General features: G+C 44.1%; 1 protein-coding gene across 9 annotated transcripts in view; it reads left to right on the forward strand.

Annotated features, from left to right (window-relative positions):
* The window catches only part of LOC121681552 (receptor-type tyrosine-protein phosphatase S-like), a 68,889-nt gene that overhangs the window by 19,156 nt on the left and 28,624 nt on the right, over positions 1-21,109 (forward strand). For 7 of the 9 annotated variants that reach the window (XM_042061382.1, XM_042061603.1, XM_042061528.1 and 4 more), the window contains 7 exons: positions 2,794-2,982; positions 9,389-9,499; positions 11,914-11,925; positions 16,369-16,638; positions 18,253-18,834; positions 19,021-19,154; positions 19,508-19,652. In XM_042061382.1, the coding sequence (XP_041917316.1) occupies positions 2,794-2,982; positions 9,389-9,499; positions 11,914-11,925; positions 16,369-16,638; positions 18,253-18,834; positions 19,021-19,154; positions 19,508-19,652 (1,443 nt within the window). The remainder of the gene's footprint in view (positions 1-2,793; positions 2,983-9,388; positions 9,500-11,913; positions 11,926-16,368; positions 16,639-18,252; positions 18,835-19,020; positions 19,155-19,507; positions 19,653-21,109) is intronic. The other 2 variants (XM_042061676.1, XM_042061881.1) reach the window with 1 other exon arrangement.

The following is a 21,109-nucleotide window of genomic DNA, read 5'->3' on the forward strand; positions in this document are numbered from 1 at the left end:
GTGTGTGTGTGTGTGTGTTTGTGTGTGTGTGTGTGTGTTTATGGATGTGAATGTGTGGAGTGGAAAAGACTAGAGGGGAGTTGTAGAGGAGAGGAGTGCAGCATTCTGCAGTGCTAGCTTTGTGTACATGGTGGGGATGAAACTCTGGGGGATATGCTCATCGACTCTCTCCTTCTTTCTCCTTCTCTTTTTTTCTTTCTCATTTTCTGTCTTTCACATAATCTCCTCTCTAGTGCTGATTCACCCACATGAGGACAAGCCTGTAATTAGCATTGGTCAGGGTGACACATGCATACTGTACATACACACACACACACACACAGACACACACACACAGACACATTCAGCAGCATGCCCCTAGACGGTCAGTGGAATTCTGCACTCAAACACTGCCCATTGCCTGCATTGCCCATCCTTAGCGGTCTCTCTCTCTGTCCCACTCAATCTCCCGCTCAGTCCTGACTGATAGGAAATACATTTGCCTTAATGAGTCTTCCTTTTCAAAGCCCCTATATGCACGATCAGAAGTGGCACCCATCCCCAGAGAGGGGCCGGTGTTGACCCTGTCAGCCCCTCACACCCTCTCTTCCCTTTAGTACATTTCCCTCCTTTCTGTGAGATGACTACACATCATCAGAACATGTCACTCCGGAAGGAGAGGTCTCTTTTTCTGATTGTGCTGCCGGCGCTGTGATGGGAGCGAGATGATATTCATCTCGGCACCGAAATGGCTCTTTAAAAAACGCAGTCGCTCGCCGCCAGCGAGCGGCTGTGTGCTTCATCCCGATTCCCTAAAGAGCTCGCTCGGCTCTGCTCGGAGCGTTAAATCGTTGCATGCCCTTGCGGGCATGAGCCAGACTGACCAAACTAAGCTTAAATTAAATCCAAATGAGGCGACGGCAGCCTCATCAGCAGGCAGGGACGTCCGCAGGAGAGGAGAGCTAGTCCCTCTACAGGCCCTCTTCAGGCTCCGTTAGGGAGATTTAGCGTGAAGCTGGTTTCTCTGGGTTCAGTTCATGTTCACTTTATAGTCTTGTTAAATTCACACACATAGGCGCACACACATACAGTACACACATACAAGAATGCTCCCTTTCTTCAATCAAGCACACTCAATCACACACTCAACACACACACACACACACACACACACACACACACACACACACACACACACACACACACACACACACACACACACATACATACACACACACTCACTCACTCAGTGCTTTATTGTTTGTGTACATTTTCAATTAATGCTAGCAAATAATCATTACTTGGAGGGTACACCCCCCCACAACTTTATTCGTAATGCATGTAATTGACATTGCCGCTGCCGAGGTGAATTTGTGCATAGTGATTAGGAAGGGGTGTAATTACAGCACTCAGCTAAGCCTTGGAGGAGAGCGAGGCTTTCTTCCTCCCCGCAATTTACGGCTGACACCTCTAATGTTAGGGACGACTGCCTGCTGTCTTACTCAGCCTCAGGAAATGTCGGGAGTGCTCCGTAGGAGATTTCCTGTCGAACAGACCCAAACATTAGAAGTGCTTAAGACCAAAACAGTAACTAAATCATTTCTTAAAAGCGTGGGCGAGTAGTTCCTAATCATGGGTTCTGAGTGTATGGTGACATGATGATACTGATGTTGGCAGCTCACCAGCGAAACGGTGTGCTGTTGTTTTTTGTGGACATTGCAGGTATGAGATTATCACAATGTGGGATCTAGAGGCTTGGGGTTTTATTTGGATGGGAGCCCATACTGAGCGTAGCCTGAGCTGAGCTCTTGCTGCTTTTTCACGTTGTCAAAATGTCAAAAAGCTGTGTTTGCTGGAAGCTTCTGCTTCTCTTGGAAATGTAATTGTTTTGCTCTTGGCCAAAAGTGACATGCTTTTTTAACACCTTTTTGGACACAACTGTGTGCATCTTTCCTGTGTGTTTAAAGCTTGTGGTTTTGGAAATGCTGTAGAATTGTCCAGCCTGAGTTTCAGCATAGTACTGTTAAATAAGGCACTGCTTGCTGGTCACCATGTAGAATTCTTATTTTGGAATAAACGATTCAGCACTTTTAGGCAGCAAGATAATGTAGGTTGTCAAGGGTTTTACTTTAATCACAGTTTTACTTTAATATTAGTTGAGGTAGAGTCTGACAGCAAAAGCTTTAAAACATCAGCCTCAAACTGTGGGAATTGTACACCTTTATCACAAGTCAGAAATATTCTCTGTCACTCCGCCATATTTGAGAATTCGGTCTCCAGTCAGTGTATGCCTCAGCTAAGCATTACACACAGTATGTTGTGCACAAGAAATAGGTATTGGTTTTGAATAAATTAACCATTGCAATATGGAACATATCAGCAGGAACTACATGTGCAGTAGACAACATACCAGTAGGAACTACATGTGCAGTATGGAACATGTGCAGTATGGAACATATCGGTAGGAACTACATGTGCAGTATGGAATATGTGCAGTATGGAACATACCAGTAGGAACTACATGTGCCGTATGGAACATGTGCAGTATGGAACATATCAGTAGGAACTACATGTGCAGTATAGAACATATCAGTAGGAACTACATGTAATGTGTAATCACTCATTACAACTCAAGCAGAACATTAATACCTCATTTGAATTAACCACATAGCTAAATGGCATATAAATTAATGATCCATGCTGTATGGACATGGACAGCCTCATTAGAACCATATCTTTGAACTTTGATTGGGTTGTGTCATCATGCATGCACGCCGTAGGATTTTATTCTTCTCCTCCTCTCTGCCTCCACAGAGGACATGCTTCCCCCGGGCTTCCCCTCCATAGACATGGGCCCCCAGCTGAAGGTGGTGGAGCGCACTCGCACGGCCACCATGCTGTGTGCCGCCAGTGGCTTCCCAGACCCCGTCATCTCCTGGTTCAAGGACTTCCTGCCTGTGGAGCCCAGCGCCAGCAGTGGACGCATCAAACTGCTGCGATCAGGTGAGTCATGCCTGCAAATTCATGGCTGCTATTTTTTTGTCTTCATTTTGTTTTTATGCCAGAAATGGAATAGATGTTTGGATTATGGTGATATTAATTCTGCATGTGACTTGTGGCAAAATGGGAAACAGGTTGCAAATGGATGGCGGACAGTCGAGTAATGTTCACTTATTTATTGGTGTGAATTTTCCGAAAAGGGCTGGTGAAGTTTAATTTTTTGTTTTCCACAACCCAATCACTTTGGAGCTTTGGTGTAAGTCCTGCAAAAGTAACCGCTTTGCTGTAGACAATAATGATTTCAATTCTAAGATTCTATATTATTTGTGCGATTGTGCAACGGAAATACCAAAACATTAAACGATTATGAAAATTATGTAAGGGATAATGTATAGAACACCGGTCATTATGGGGAAAATAAGTCCTGACAGGGCGAACCGGACTCCGGGGTCTTGTTTCGTCTTGAAGGGACTTATTTTCCCATAATGACCGGCGTTCTATACATTATCCCGCTTATTATACGGCTACTTGCCAAAACGAAAAAATAAACTCCATGATATGTCTCTTTACACTTATTTGTTACTGTTTCGTCGTGGCTTTTGCTGAGAAACAAATAGTTCGCAACACACGCTGAACTTGAATCAAACATTCTTTAGAACACAGCTGATCAACCGTCTGCTTTCACTTTTGAATGAAATTCCAAGCGCAAACTCCGTTGCCATTGACAGCGGTCATTCTTGTTTTCAGAGGTCCTTTCCCAAGAAATAATGACCGCTAGAACTTTCGGAAATCCCATTCAAGTCAATGGAGCATTCTACTTGCATTGTGAAGAGCCGTATAATAAGCTTACATATCCATCTTTGACATTCATCAATTAAAAAAAAATCTTGCTAGTTTGTACATACTAACGTTTCATCCGCTTCCTTGGTTTGCTTTGCATATTGTTTTTGAAACATGTGTAATCCCCATTGACACACCCATTGTAGTACTTCATGGCTCCTTGGCTCCCAACAACAAAACATCAAAATAACTATCAAAAGCAAAAGACGGCAAAACATCATGACCTCCACTTCCATCTGACAAGCACCGCTAAAAGCTATCATTTTCTGTTCTTTTTGTTTTGTGTGTGTGTTTTTTTTCTTTTTTCTTTTTTGTAATCTTCAGGCGTCTTTGGTGAGTATCTCTCTGACCCTGAAACTACCTTTTCTTCTGCTGAGGATGATAACATCTTAAAAAAACTGCATGTCATCCTGACAGTTGTCTTCCCTCCAAATCACTCTTCCCCATCTTCTCTTCCTCTCACTGACTTGGAACTCTGCCCATTGCTCCCCAGACCACTGAAATGATATGAGTGATAAGAACATATTTTCTAGCACTGCCTCTTTCCATGCTCTCTCCCACTTTGTCCCCATACATGGGTCACCGTAGAATTGTTGTTGTTTCATGTATAACCTTGATAGCACAACAATTAGTATTACCATTACTATTGACAGTAGCAGCTAATTCCTAAAATCCACTGCCTGGTGGCCATTTTGCATCTTCCCCTTGTTTTGATGCCCCTAAAGTCAGTATGTGCATAATTATACTTATTTGTCTGTTTCTTTTGTTTGAAGAATACAGCACTGCAGTGAGAATCTGTGCGCTGAAGAGTTACTGTGTGACTGTGTGTTTCTCACTACATCCTCAGGGAGAGAGTGTCTAAGTATTAGAGTCAGAGGCTTGACAAAAGGGCGTAGGGAACATTAATAGGCTTTGTGTAATTCTGCTCTCTCAAGAAAAGTGTTTTCTGCATGACCCTGCAAGACACAGACACAGACTAAATCATTCTCAGACAGTGTTGTTGTTCATATCTGTCCCACTCGTCTTGTGGGCCCATCTAGTATAAACCATCCAAAGGCCGTCCTTATACAGTTAGTGATCCAGGTTGAATTTGAAGATTTCAAAACACAGGCTCCCTCCTTCAAACAGATCTAGCCGGCTCTCCAAAGGCATTTTCTTGTCCAAATCACAAACCCCAGTCTGCAGTCCACCGTAGTCCTGCCCTCCAGCACAGAGTAGGCAGGGAGGCTGCAGCAGAGCCCGTGGAGCGGCGCTGCTCGCTGGAGAACAGGAATTGTAATGGAGGGCATTAGTTATTCCCTCTCATCAGCCGCAGCGCAGCGCTGCACTGCATTGTCAGGCCGCGGTGGACGCAGGGGCAGTGGCCTGTGGGAGCCTGTCACGGGGAGCATGACCGACCGCTCCAGCTCCGCCATTTCATATTCCCCCAATAGAAGAGGCCTCGCTTTGTTATCAGCTAAATGGTCCGGCCAGCACCTTCCATTTGAAGAGAGCTTTAGGTCACGTTATTTTTTCACTTTTGGGCAGGAATTGTGTGGACTTTCTTTTCCATGTGACCCCCCCCCCCCCCCCCTTGTTTTATTTCCTTCTCTTTTCCACCTCTCTTCACCACCATTTGATCCTCATAATTACCTCTTAACAATGAGATTATAACTGTAATTTACGGAAATAAACTATAATTTACGCAATACTCAACAGTAATTTCCTCAAGTGCTGCTCTATATAGAGGGGCAGAGAGTGCGTGAGACAGAGAGCCTGTGACTGTGTGTGTGTGTGTGTGTGTGTGAGAGAGGGAGCGAGAGAGAGTGCAGTACCTGGCCATGTGGGGCGGCAGCGTTTATGAATGCATTAGACTCTGACAGATGGCAGCTGCCACCAGAGGCATCCAGCCCGAGGCTCGCACGGCTCTGGAGCACGGAGCTGTGGCCCGCACTCGCCCGCACTCGCTCACTCACCTCCAGCCCCGCTGCACCATAATCAAACTCCCCATCTCCAGCTGGCCTCGACAGACACTACACTCCAATCAAATCAAATAGGGTCGTTTCTCACAATGCCATACCCTGTCTACAGCCCATATGCATAGTGTTCCATTTAGGAATAACATACTATTTTCCCACCACACCTGAGTCCCACTCCAGCCTCACCTCTGCCCGCGTACTGTACACTCATATATAAACTGTACTTAAATATAAACTGTACACTCATATATAAACTGTACTCATATATAGACTGTACACTTATATATAAACTGTACTTAGATATAAACTGTACACTCAGATATAAACTGTACTCATATATAAACTATACTTAGATATAAACTGTACTCATATAAACTATACTTAGAAACTGTACACTCATATATAAACTGTACACTTAGATATAAACTGTACTCAGATATAAACTGTACTCATATATAAACTATACTCAGATATAAACTGTACACTCATATCTGTTCACTCATATATAAACTGTATACTCATATATAAACTATACTCAGATATAAACTGTACTCATATATAAACTATACTTAGATATAAACTGTACACTCATATATAAACTGTACTTTCAGATATAAACTATACTCAGATATAAACTGTACTCATATATAAACTATTCTCAGATATAAACTGTACACTCATATAAACTGTACATTCAGATATAAACTGTACTCAGATATAAACTGTACACTCAGATAAAAACTGTATGCTTCTATAAAGACTCAGCCCCTGAAGCCTTGTTATATTAACTGGAAGGACATTGTCCACCTCATGCACTCATTTATTATACACCAGTGTTTTCTAGTTCCAGCATATAGATCCTTCTTGAATCTTTGAAATCCTCCGTTCAGCTGAGCTGCGGTGGTAAATTAGTCTCTCACTACCCGGGTGTTCTATCTACGAGATTTCATACCCTCACCACTCAGTCACAGACCTCCCCCACCAAGATCCTCTCTCCCTCTTCTCTATTTTTGCTCCTGTACTGTCTTCCATCTCTGTTCCCTGTCTGTATGAGCAAGTTTGTTGTACCAGTCAAGATTTTTTTTCTTCTTTCCTCCAATTTTTTTTGTGCCGTCTTGTCAAGACAGCCTGAGAATTCAGCTTTGGTGTATTCCTTGGGGATCTGTTGCCGGGGAAAGAACCAAACAAGCATCAAAAAATGACTGTGTGCTGTGGGGAGAGCGTGTGCAGGGGAGAGACTGAGGCGAATGCTAGGAAAGAGTCGGTTCAACAGAAAGCATGTGCCTTAACGAGACAAAACTTTGCCTTCCAACTTCTTCCTTGAGTGTTGTAAATTGCCCCCCCCCCCCCACCCCCACCCCCCCAAAAAAGGAAAAAAATCAATGGCTATGCTGTTACCTGTAGCTTCAAATGATCTTGCTGTCGGGAGAGAAGCAGGGGATGGGTTGTGTTTGGGAAGGGGAAGAACACAAGAAGAGAGAGAGTGAAATGGAGGTAGTGGTAGGGCTCCTAACCAGAGGGTATGTTTCGGTCTCAATGTATTTTCTTAAGCTTTCGTCGTATTCACAGAACAAACAGTAAAAACAGTCTGTCAGACTTATGCAGACTATGACCACTGCGTTAAAGAAAATATTTTATATTACCGCATTAGCAAACAGTCCAGAATATAAATGAGAGATTGTGAGAGAGTGTTTATAGACTCACTAGGAGGCACTGCCTCGTAGTATCGAGCAATCACGTATGAGTGATTACAAATCACCACGGCAGGAACATTTGTGCCCCCCCCACTCTGTTACATCCTAGTGCACTGAGAATGTATTTGCCTCTGTCTGCTCTCTTGTTATCGCCCACACCTGAGGCCTGCAGATCAATCTCCCCCTCCCCGTCCTGCCCTGCCAGCCGAGCTCATCTCCGCAGCAAGACAGCTGCAGCAGGCCTGAGGACCGCCGGCGGCCTCCTTTAATCAGGGCCTGCTTACTCGCGGGCAGGGCGGGGCCACTTGCAGCGGGGGCTGGTAAAACCCAGAGGCCGGCGCAGGTGAACGGCAGAGCGAGATGGACGCTGACAGGCCCAGCTTTCAATCAAAGCGGTGCAGGAGATCGTATTGTAATCTCAGAGGGAGAGAGGGCGAGAGAGAGAGGCAGAGAGAGAGGGAGAGAGAAAAACAGAGAATATGTGTTTGTGTGTGGGGGGATTCAGCTTTAGCCAGACAAGCATGCCGTTTCATCTCAGCCTATTTTAAGACCAGTGTTCTTTTTAGTCGGCACTATTAATTCACTATAAAATGTTATAATTTGATAAAAAGAGATGAGATGCAATAATTGTTGTACTGTATAAAAACATCTGACAATAGACTAAATTTAATGTTGGCAGGCAGGGATGTGCATGAAGCTACTTGCTTGCTGTTGTAATTTAGAGCTATGCCTTTAATTGTGCTGTTGTTGCAATTTAGCGCTTTATGCCTTTAATTGTGGAATTGAGTCCTCCAGCGAACATGAAAAAATTGGCTAGAAGTGTTGCTAGGCCTCAATGACTAAAAGAGAGGAATAGAATGGAGCATCACAAGCTGTGTCTTTGGTCCAAGGATACAGATAGCCACATTCACACACACACACACACACACACACACACACACACACACACACACACACACACACACACACACACACACACACACACACACACACACACACACAACACACACACACACACTACAAAGCAGTCTTGCTATGCCGCATTTTCCCTCTGCCAGCATTACCATTTCGGTCACATTGCTTTAAAGTCCCCATTGTCTCTGAAGAGCCTTTTAGTGCCTATCTCGCTGTGTGAAAATTTGTCAGAGGCACCCAACGGGTAGCGATTCCCCAGAGCGGTTAGCTGGAGTCGGGCTAATCCTGCTTGTCTGCGCGCGTGTGATTGCTCCTCTGGACATCCTCTAAGATGGCCCGCGATGCTGCTGGCGGCAGGGTGGGGGAAGGGCAGGCGGGGAGCGGAGAGCTGTGAGCCATTTGCCATGGGACGCAGGGACAGTCACACTGACTTGAAAAGAAAAGTAATTATGGTGGGGGGAGAGGGAAGGGACTGGGGTGCACTGGGCGAGGGCAGAGGCTGGCATTAAAAACATTAATTGATTTGAAAAGGGGAACGCAGCTCCAGGGTTCTGGCCTGCGTTGAGCTGGGGATAAATATGTTAAAGCTAAAGAGTCTGGTGGCTGTGGAAATGTTAATGAGATGCAGTTTATGCAGTGCTTCTAGTTTAAATAAGGAGTTTTCATGAATGAATTATTAATCTCATCTGCTGTTCTCTCTCTCTCTTTCTCTCTCTCTTCTCTCCTCTTTTCACTCTCTTTCTGTATGCTTACTTATCACTTTTTATTTCCTTCTACACCCACCCTCACTCCCTCTTCCATTCTATTTCTTTATTCTCTTTGACCTCACTACTTACTTGTCTGGCATTCTTTTAACATCTCTGGCATTTCTCTCTTCCCCTCCATCTCTTTCCACTTCCCTCCCCCATCTCTCTCTCTCTCTTTTCCTCTCTCTCTCGCTTTCTTTTTGTCCCTGTCTGTGTGTGTGTATGTGTGTGTGTGTGTGTGTGTGGCTCTCTCCAGGTGCTCTGCAGATTGACAAGAGTGAGGAGATGGACCAGGGGAAGTACGAGTGTGTAGCGTCCAACTCCCAGGGCGTGCGCTTCTCCGCCCCAGCCAACCTTTACGTGAGAGGTAGGACACGAGTCGCCGGTCCAGAGAGGGCTGCTCGGCCTCGCTGACCATCTCAGCTCAGCAGCCGCTGCACGCTCTGCCCTTAACCAGAAATGCCCTCAGCGTAATAAACAATGACAAATCTACTACAAGAACTAAAACGATTACAGCTCACATAAAATAATCAAAGGAAATCAATGAAGAACGTGTTTGTAAGAAATACAGTATAAATTGTACTGAAGGAATATGGTTGCAGTAGCCCTCCATTTGTAGGACTTTGCATGGTGCACATGATATAGTATTTCTTGAAACAGCTGAATTTCATTTAGCGCTCATGTAGTGCAGTACACAGCACCTTGTGCTCTTTTACAGTTCAGAGTGTTTCCGGTTCATGAGCTTTGGAATAATCATAGCATTACAAAAGCTAATTTATATTGAAGAAACTGGGCCTAGAGGCGTGTAATTGTTTCTTTAGAGTCAATTAGCGCTGACTGTTGATTTAGGCATCGCTAAATGCTTCTTGCCTTAACCGTTTCCAAACTCTTTCTGATGCACAGTGTAAATACGTTAATTGAATTTAATGAAATTCATTAGATAGCTTGTTCATGCAAGCCAAAATGCCCAGCTTTAAATTAATGTGGGATTCGCTTTAAATTATGAATACAGTCTGTCAATGACCAGTCATCTAGGGAAAAACAAATGGATATTTCAAACAAAGACCATATATTAATTTGCTGCATGCCACCTTGTCCTGCTAGGCAAGCTAACCAGATTATAATCAAAGTACAGTGTCTCTAGTGACTGAAAAAAATAGACAGGTTGCCAAAGAATTGTTCTTGGACACGGAGAAGTGAGCTGCAGAGCAGAGAGGGCAGAGAAGATAGAAAGACTGAGACGATTTTTCACCCTTTACAGTTGAGTCTTCACTATTAACACCTTGTTACTAATATGATACTCTTAGCACTGGGAACAGATCAGACATAAGACAAGACAGGCTCATATTTGAGTCCATTTTTGGGAATGAAAGGAGAGATGTGTTGTGGATAGGATAAGAATGGGGCCTTCCATCCTCTCTACATTTCTTTAGGATGCACAAAGAACATTTGAATACCTTGTATCATTTGACTTGATACTAATGAACACAGATGTCTGGGGGGGTTTTCTGGTTGATATAGCAACTGTTGTTAGCAGTTATACTTGAGGGATAATTAGTCATTGTCTAATCAAGGCCCTTTAATGAAGAATACAAACATTTTTATTCACTTCCCTAAACAAAAGGGTCATCCTGACCTCTGGCTGTCACACGCACATGCACACAAACACATGCGAACGCACGCCCACGCACACACACACACACACACACACACACACACACACACACACACACACACACGCACAAACACGTACGCTTATCTGCTACAGTACATTGTACACACACCATCCCTTGCTGATAGGCCTACTGGTAATTTCACATGAAGAGAACAGTCTGACTGTTTTGCATGACAGATTACCCAAACAAACATCAGATCCAAGAGCCATCTGCATAGTGCTTAGCTATGCACAGCCTGGGTGACTGGTGGAGTGCTTTCTCCTCAGAGTAGATGTGTGTGTCAGGGGCTGCAGCATGAAGGCAGAGGAAGGCTAGCCGTTTACCACCACCAGCCTCTCTTTACAAGTTTTTACTCTTGAGGAACTCACACTCATAATTAATTTATGGCTCCCAAGCGAGTGAGGGGGGGGCGGTAGGCCAGTGGTGGCAATGGCACTCAGAGCAGTGGCCTTTTCCCTTATGACACGCAGTTCATTCAGAGTGGAACTGCGGGCACTGACCAGTTCATCCAGGCTGTGCAGAGCGAAGGCTGTGCTTATGTAAGGCTAACTCAGGTCAGCCGGGGAAGGGAGGGGAGGGGGGTCATTAAGAACCATGGAGCAGCACCAAAGGCTGATCTGGTAAGTTTCACACAGTGCTACGGATAGAAATGTTATCTGTTGGCATTGCTGGTCCTGTTATGACAACCTCTCTTGGAGAGCAGTTCGTGTTTGACGTTGAAACCCACAGAGTAGTGTCCTGCATCGACCTCCCAGCGGCCTCTCTTTACTATATAGTTTCATAAGGAAGGGGTTCCTTCTAAAAATGTTTCTCCACAAAACCACGTTACAGAAACATAAATCTTATTTCAATGTGGAAGAGCTGGTAGTGGTGTGTGGGGATGGACGGGGCTGACCCACGAGCCCCAGCGCAGGGCTGCGGTAGGCTGCTGCTGCTGCCCGTGTGGGAGCCCTGCGCGCCAGACGAGGTAAGCAGGGAGTGAAACTGAGAGATTGTGGCAGGTGAAATCCTTGAGGTGGCCTTTTTTACTCTCTCTGTCTTTCCCCTATTTTTTCTCTCCTCCTCATGTCATTGTGTTCTGCATCAACCCCCTTACATTCCCAAGAGCTGCGAGAAGGTTGGTGTGTTTTTTCGTTTCTTTTTTTACTTCCTTTAAAAAAAATAAAAAAAACTCAAACGACATTCAGTTACAGACAGTTTTAAAACATATTAGAACTAGATTTATTCACAGCATATTTTAAATAGATCATGATTCATATTTTATTTTTTTAAAATAGATAATTTCTTGGAGGGTAATGGAGAACAATAACAGGGCTTGGTTAGGGTGTTTACGTTTTGCATTGTGGGGTCTTTTCTTGTTTGCAAAAAAACCTTGGAATTGCTTCCTCCTTTGAAGGCTTCTGTGCACGTGTTGTCATGGAAACCCAGTAATTGGAAATTAAGGACATTTCTGCATGATGGGAGAATGTAACGATGCTTGCATGCCTGAACAGGAACCTTGTTTGGATGGCTATGTGTTTCTAATGAACTGTGCTCGTTGTCCCTCCTTCCATTTCCTCTGTGTGTTGTTGTGAGCGTATGTCCGTGTGTGTTTGTTGTGTTTTGTGCACTGTAATTGCTTATTGTGGATGTGGGACTTGTGTTTGTGTGTATGCTCTCAGTGTCCAAAGGATTCATTCCTTAGCTAGTGCTAAATAGATCTATCGTGGTTTTCATTTTTCCTCCAATTTTCCAACCTATTGATTTGAATGCAATCAATGGCAGTGAATGACTATCTTTCACCTCTGTCGTGTAACCATTCCAGTGCCCAATGTTTTACCTTATACTGGGGCTCATTTTATTCCTATTAACAAGCACTACTTATAGATTATCTTTAGCTTAGAATATTATAACCAAAGCTATCTATGTTTTAGATTCAATACTATCCAGATGCTTTCCACAACAACAGGTCAAATTAGATTACATATCATTAGATTAGATTACACCATGCCACTGGAACTGCTCCAAAGAGACATGGCAGAACTAGTTTGGTGGTTGTTTGGGAAAGGTACTCCATTAAAAAATGAGTTCATTTTTACCCTTGTGTGTTACGAAATGAGATTAGCATCAATGCTGCATGGATGAAAGTATCGCAATCAATGGGGATTAGCCTGATGTTGGATGAAGTATAGTCTTAATCCAGTGCACTCCAAATCCCCTCCCGTGATACTCGGTAGACTGATCATCGTGCAACCTTCCCTTCATCACAAACCCCTCCCCAACTCCCCAAATAGCATCTTCAAGTTTGTTTATCAGGAAACATCCATGTGTTTACTCTGTAACGTAATTAATGTGAGCGAATGCAATGTGAATGTGTAGTCTTGATTTGGCCCCTCGCCTGTGGCATGCGCTTGCATGGTCTGTTGTATGCTGCATGTGGAAGAAATGCAAAGATGGAGAATAAAATATATAATTGGGCTTCATCCTATTATCTTTGCTTAGATTTCAGTGCTCGCTGCAGTATAGTGTCATTTAAAGCAGGAGCAGTGCCTAATTCACTAACAGTGATGCAATTCAAGTTGTTCCCTTTGTTTTTTCAGTGACTTTTTATTGAGGGAGGGAAACACCACAGAGTTCTGATGCCACAGTGTCCTCTGACATTTTAAAATGGTCTTATTTGATGTGTGAATCACTTGCCGCGCATGCACGTTGCCATGCGCTATCACTGTAGCATTTCATCTGAAGTGTTCTGGAACTGTGGCCATCAAAGAAATGGCCAGCCCTGGCTGTCCATTGTTTTTATAGCAGTGTTTGTTCAATAGAGCCCTTTATTGCTGTCTTACACATGGAAGGAAATGAACCTCGGGCCAATGGTGCCACTGTTCTAGAGCCTGAGTGGTTTTAAGGGGCTCGGTTTGAGCACTCCCAGCTGGGTGGACAATGACTGCTGGATTAATGCACTATTAATTTCACTGGGGTGTCAGAGCAGCCAGGGTTCGACAGTGACAAATCCATCTGAGCAGGAACAGCTGGGGCCATGATTTAGGTCTGGCCTCACAACAAAGAGATGCTATCAGTTTAGGCTTTTACCAGTGCCTAAAGTGACATCTGTGACAAAGTGTCGTCTTTGTCATCCATTAGAATGGTGTTTTAAAATCTATAACCAAACGGCAGCATCCTATATCAAATCACTGAGGTAATTATATCAGTTGGTGGAAATCTATCCTAGTCACAGGGGTTACTAACCCAATTGTTCTCTATGGAAATGTACTAGTGCTAGTCTTTTATCGTTTGGTGTTTGTTTAAAAACGTGGCAAGTAGAATTCTCGTTAGGTGCAATATTTTTTTAAAAAGTGTAAAAAATTACTTAACCAGAGATGGCATGCCCTGATTGTTGCATGTGGATGATGTCTATTAACCCAGTCTTTATTTGTCATTATACTCACATAGGCATGTAATCATTAGCAGTCAGCTTTGTTAAGTCTCTGTTTAGATGTTAATATCCAGCTGAGGCTTTCATGTGCTAACATGTATGTGTCCAATTCTGGGTATCTGCTGGCAAATAACAGTTTTACAATTTTAACAAATGTGTAATGTTGGTTAAAGGTTGTTATCAAAAGTATGCCCTTTTATTCACTGAAAAAGCTGTGCTTCCAAGAAACAAAATTGCCCCTTCATAATCTGCTATGTTTCTGTGATTGGGTTTGAATTTTTGCTAATCTTTGCTAAATCACTAATGCTAAGGAGCAAGGCCAAATCTTTTCTGGAAAAGACAGTTTCTAGACTCTATTAGAGTCTAGAGGAACTCATTCACAGTGACAGAGTTCTGAGTTAAAAGCACTTGAAATATGTATTTAGAATGAGAGAGATTATAACAGGAAACAAATGCCTGGAATAAACAACAGTGTTAAATATCTGAGTGTGAGGCATTGGTGAATGCAGTGTTGCATAAAGTAGCCTACTCTTCCAGTAGTAGCTGTACACAGGTTTTGCGATAGGGGATATTCTCTTATCCCAAGTCAGGGAGTGTCTACCCGGAGCCATATAGCAGAGACCATCTGAGCCACCGGATCAAAGACAAGACTGTCAGAAGAACTGGCTCTGTGCTCTCCAGCCCCCCTCTTAAACACTCGGAGCCTGAAATAGACCTTGTCGTTTCTCACACAGTCGCTGTGCGTATAGAACTTCACACAGCCTAAGAGAGCTCGGCAGTGACTGTGCTCTCAACTACAAAGTCATATTTCAAGCTCTGTCCTTGCACACGAGTGAGCAGATGTGCTGACAGCCAGTCTTTTTTGACTGAGTCCCAGTCCCCCCCCCTCCCCTTTCTCTGTGTCTTGTCGCGTTGGTGGTTCACGTCTCTCCCTCCGCTCTGCCATTATGTCTGTCCTCAGCATCCCTCTGCACTACACCATGCTCAGGTCTCTTTTCTCCTCTTTCTCTCTCTCTTTGTCTCCCAGTAGTTCCTCCTTTATTAGTCACTCACAGTTTTCTCAACTGATGCCATTAAACACACACCTCTGTCCCTTCTGTCTCACCGCCCTCTTCATGTTTCCCTCATCACATTACATCCTTTACCCTGGTGTGTGTAGGATCCACAGCACCCACCAACAGAAGGGATTTACACATTTAATATGTTTTTATTATTATTATTATTATTATTATGATTAGCAGCGTTATTGCAATCTCTCCCAGAGTGCATTGCAGCAGCCTCCTCACAACACTAGCCCCATTTTCTCTGAATGTGGCTTTCTTCAGCAAGACCTGAAGCACATGGCAGCCCATATACCTGTCCTTCTGTATCCCTGACCATCTTGTTCCTTTTTCTCTCTCACACACACTACCTCGGTTGTCCAGGCATGCAAGCGACTCATGACTCATGCGAGATATGCACCATTTCTCCTCCCCGTTTCGAGCTGAGATATCTGAACACTCAAAACACTCTCTCCAGCAGAGCTGCAGCCTCCCGCTGCATGAAGTCTCTGAGATCGATAGCTGCACCTATTGATTGGAACCATGTCAGATCTTGAAAAGGCTTCATCTGGTTGATTCTGCCCCTTAAGGCACAAAAATCTAATTTAAGTTTCTCATTGTACCGGCAAGCAGCAAGGTAGCTAGCAGGGGTGTAGCCGTAGGTTTAGAACCATGCCTGGAATCTTTATATGCTATAAAGGCGTATGCAGATCTGAGAAAATGTCTCCGTTTGTCCCATCATTATGGTCTTCATGTTCCTTTATACTGGGAGCTCATTACGGCTAAAATAGCCGTCTGACACCTGCGAGCGGTGTCTCCCGCTGTCCCTCTCGATGCGCCAGACTGCTTTTTGGTCTTATCCCTTCATCTGAGTCCTGCAGTAATCGGAAATGAGAAACTTGAGTTGGATTTCTGTGTGATTCTTGACAGTTGAAGTGATAGTCATCCAGAACAGCAAAGAAGTACATTCTGAAATGGTAGTCCAAAGAAAGCACTTGTTCATATCCCAGCAGATCTGATTGCTAAGGCTGTGCTGTGTGTGCGTGAAGCCCGTGTTTATTCCACACTTTTGTTACCTCTGTGTTTGTCGATCTTTTCCCTCCTCCAGTTCGGCGTGTGGCCCCGCGCTTCACCATCCTCCCCACCAGTCATGAGATCATGCCCGGGGGCAGCGTCAACATCACGTGCGTGGCAGTAGGCTCGCCCATGCCCTACGTCAAATGGATGCTCAACTCTGAGGACCTGACCCCAGAAGACTCCATGCCCGTGGGCCGCAACGTCCTGGAGCTGGAGAGCGTACGCGAGTCGGCCAACTACACCTGTGTGGCCATCAGCAGCCTGGGCATCATTGAGGCCGTGGCACAGGTCATCGTTAAATGTAAGCTTCTCGTCCGCTGCCATGTCATCTGCAGGAACAGTGTGAATATGACGGGCCTCATTGAGACGTGCCAGGATATCGCACGGCGTAGTTTTGTGCTCTGGGCTGGAATACCAGCAAACATTTCATCAGCCAGCCAAGTATCCCAAAATCCAAAACAACATTAAGCTAATGAATTTAATTTAGAATCGACAGATATCTGTAATGTGGATTCAGAACCTTTCCAGAGTGTTCAGACAATAACAGACAATGTTCAGACAGTGCTAATTATAACACTGTTTACCAATTACCTCCATGTGTACCTTGGTTAATTCATGTTCATCCCGTCCTGAGGGGCATCTGAGCATATTGGCTTCACAGGCACCATTAATGAGGCCTCAGGACATGTGGAACACTCCAGCAGCTAAACTTAACAGTGTCTAGCCTGGTGTTTGGATGTCTCATAGCCCCCCCCCCACACACACACACACTTCAACCGGCCCCAGGGCTGCCACAGCTATCTCAGACACAGGCTGGTATTACAGGGCCTCATTGTTGAATGTTGAAATGATTATACTTGAATATGAATGGGTAAATGGCCCAGATAGCCTCCCTCTAATGAAAGGGAGAAACCCATCATCATCAATACTGCACAGTGCAAAAATAGCTAGATTCAGGATCCCTCATGCTGAAATTCCTAGAGCAGTATTGTATCAGGTTATCGGGCTTGTTTTTTTTTTTTGACATGATGGTAATTAACTGCTCCTGCTATGCCCTTTACACCAGACACAGATAAAAATACTTCACAACGCTTTGATTCCCCAGCAAAAATGACCACTGCACGGTGTTAACAAGGAATTCAATCTACCTGTAACATTTGCAATACCAATCTGTGCCTCTGGAATGAATTTTGATTAGGTAGTTAGTTACCATGGGAAAAACCATGGGCGTGTTCATGACTAAATGGACTATTTTGGTTCCTCTGTGGGGCCATTTGCCTATTTCTAATCCAACCACCATCAGAAGCTGCAGACAGTAATTAATGTAGTTAGTCAGAAATGCCAAAAAGGAACCTCCAGACACCCGTGTTGTGTATTATCATCAGTGCAGTCCCAGACTATTGGACTCTGTAGACTCTGGGTAGAGCATTACTGGTCTATTGCTTACTGGTCTAGTACTTTGAATTTTAAAGCTGTCTTTGTGTGTTAAATCTTCAGAGTTGTCATTTAATTATTACCTTTTTTCTTTGATCAGTTAATACAACGGTGCTTTAATAGTTCACAAATCAATGCATTTTAGGGTTTTCAATATGCCTTAAAAAACGTCATAAAATAAGACCATAAAAAGAGTCTTTATAATGTTAACACTCCCGAGGGCACATTATGTTTTACATTGGGGCTGTAGCACCACCTTGGTCTGCATATTTTTTCTCTGTAAGCGCATGTGTCATCCGTTATTCCTTACATAATTAATAAACTCAAGGTCGATTGATGATATATGGGTACTCATGTTTGGTCTTTGGCAGACTATAGCTCTTGAAAATAACAAATGATGTGTGTCTTCACCTGGCATGCTGGTATTTAATAAAACCACTCCCTCGCTGTCAGTCACTCTGTCCTGCTTATGCCCTTATAGCATTGCCTAAGGCTCCAGGGACACCCGTTGTTACCGAGACAACTGCCACCAGCATCACCATCACCTGGGACTCGGGGAATCCTGACCCGGTCTCCTATTACATCATCCAGTACCGTGCCAAGAGCCCCGACAGCAAGTTTGAGACAGTGGACGGCATCACCACCACGCGCTACAGCATCGGCGGCCTTTACCCCAACACCGAGTATGAGTTCCGCGTGTCGGCCTTCAACAGCATCGGCCAGGGCCCTCCCAGCAGCAAAGTGGAGGCGCGCACGGCCGAGCAGGCGCCCGCCAGCCCCCCGCGGAACGTCCACGCCAGGATCATCTCCTCCAACACCATGATGGTGCGCTGGGAAGAGCCGGAAGAGCCCAACGGTCAGATCAAGGGCTATCGCGTGTACTACACCATGGACAAGGATAAGCCCATGAGCACATGGCAAATCCAGAACGTGCAGGACAGCGTCATCACCACCATCCAGAGCCTGGTGGCCTCCGAGACGTACACCATCTGTGTGCTGGCCTTCACCTCGGTCGGGGACGGACCCCCCTCTGATCCCATTCATGTTAAAGTCCTGCCAGGAGGTAAGGAGCACATGCGGTCAAAGCAGCGTCCGGTAATTACTAGCTTGTACTAATTAATGGGCGATGACACAAACAATTTAGCATCCTTTCATTGTTAGAGCTGCAGGGAAACGTCTGGTGTGTTTGTACAGTAGCTAAAGCTGAAGGCATACAACTGTGGCACTAACAGTACCTATTCTGCTTTAGTTCCAGGGCAACCAGGCAAGTTCCAGGTGGGCAGAGTGACCGACACGAGCATAGAGCTGACCTGGGAGCCGGCCTACTCCAAAGAGAGCATCCTGAGCTACGAGCTACAGTTTAAATCCAAGTTTGGGAATCAGGTGAGTGCCCACTGTGTCTGTGCCTCCACAGGCCTGTGCAGAGCACATAGATATACACAAAAAAAGACTGAAAATAGAGGATCTGTAGCTCTAGTTGTCTATCTAATCTATATTCCTATTAGTCTCCCTGCAGTATATTTAGAAATAAAGTCCTTAATGTATATTTTATCTAAATATAGAAACTGTAGAACCATTAAAGGTATGAAAAACTCTGTAATGAACAAAGGAAATAATGACTGAATAAACGATATCTAGGTGTGTGTGTTTACTTTGTTCTTATTTTATGACTTCAGGGCAAGCTCCCCTTTGTGAGCCATAACAGAGATTAAGCATATTTTGTTTCCACCTTTTAGGAGAAGAGGACCTTTGGGCCCAGATCCTCCTATATAATTGAAAATCTGCGAGCCAACACCGAGTACTCCTTTTCCCTGGCTGCTAAATCCAAGCAGGGCATTGGCGCCTTCACCAACGAGATCACCCAGAAGACCGCACAAGCCAGTATGTATCCTCAGCCCTGTCCAACAGAGCCACCATTGATCAGCCCCTAGCACCCTTAAATGGCTCCTCTTGTGCTCATCCAATTCCATTAGTCACCATTGATCTCCAACTCTTGGTAGGCCAGTTGGAGGTGGACTTTATGGGGTTTCTGCCATAAACTCCCCAACAACATCTAGCTACCGTACTTAATTTGGGCTTGTTACAGTAATGACAGAGGGAAGGAGAGAAGACGAGATGGAGCCGTTTGAGGGTCACGGGCAAAGAGATAGTGCCTTCTGGTGCGTCTGGTGTGTGGGCTGTTCTGATCCATCACCTTCCCTTCCTTGATGTCACCCACCTGATGTGTTCTGCTGTGAGAGTGACAGTGTGTGCTGTCTGTGTGGAAGCGTGCATCACTTCAACTAGGACAAGTCCACTGCTCACAAAATGGCTGTAAACCCAATGATTGTAAACCCAAGTATATTTCCAGTTTACTCTTTTGTTATTATTTCAAAACATTTGAAGTTTTCTTGACTTGATATGTTATACTATACTCATACTTTTACCTTTTAACCTCTGTATGGTAAACCCAAATAAGTTCAGTACATTCAAAACTTTTGTGGTAACAGATTACATAAGAAAATGTTTATGTAACCTTTAATTATTATTGTTTTATTATATTCATACTTTTATCTTTTTAACTCTACATACTAAATTAGTTTCATTCAATGACACTTAGTCAAACTAAGCTAAACCTACTTAACTTTAACTTTATAAATGTAATGGTACACAACTTAAATCTACAAAACATGAATGGATCTACTCCTAATTAAAAACAACCTTCTTTATTGCAGGTATTAACCATTATCAGAGGATGAAACATACTGTATAAAACACAATTGAATTTCAATATCACAAGTCTCGATCAGGCCGAAAACATCTAAAAATCTTTATTTAGATAACTCTGGAGCATTTCTACCTCACTGAGCATAGCTTATGCCTCAATTAGCTGACATGATATCAATACATATGCTGTATAGCTATGCTAGGTGAACGATTTGCCTATGACAAGTTTGTTTACCAACAAATTGGTTTCATAAAGGTTATACAGTATTAAGGTGAAAATCTTGCATAGTGTATCTTTAACTGTTCGTAAATTCGGAATTATCATGTGTTCATTCAGAGCGTCACACTCTCGGAAATATTGCGTACTGATACTGTTACATATTGTCCAGGTATGGTAATTCACACCAGGGGCGTCGCTAGCAGTTGAAAACATTCAGGGCTTAGCCCGTAGAGTCTAAACGGTTCTAAAGTCAGTAGAACTGTTGGGGTTTACAGTGCAAGATGCAGACCCATCTCAATGTGTGTGTGCGCGTGTGTGTGTTTGCTCATCCGTGTGGTCATCCTCCACCTTCATGCCCCCTCATGTCCATGCTTTGTGTGTGAATTGTAACTGTGTGTGACGCCGTTGGTGC

Source organism: Alosa sapidissima, chromosome 1 (genome assembly GCF_018492685.1).
Source record: "Alosa sapidissima isolate fAloSap1 chromosome 1, fAloSap1.pri, whole genome shotgun sequence".
Classification (NCBI taxonomy): Eukaryota; Metazoa; Chordata; class Actinopteri; order Clupeiformes; family Clupeidae; genus Alosa; species Alosa sapidissima.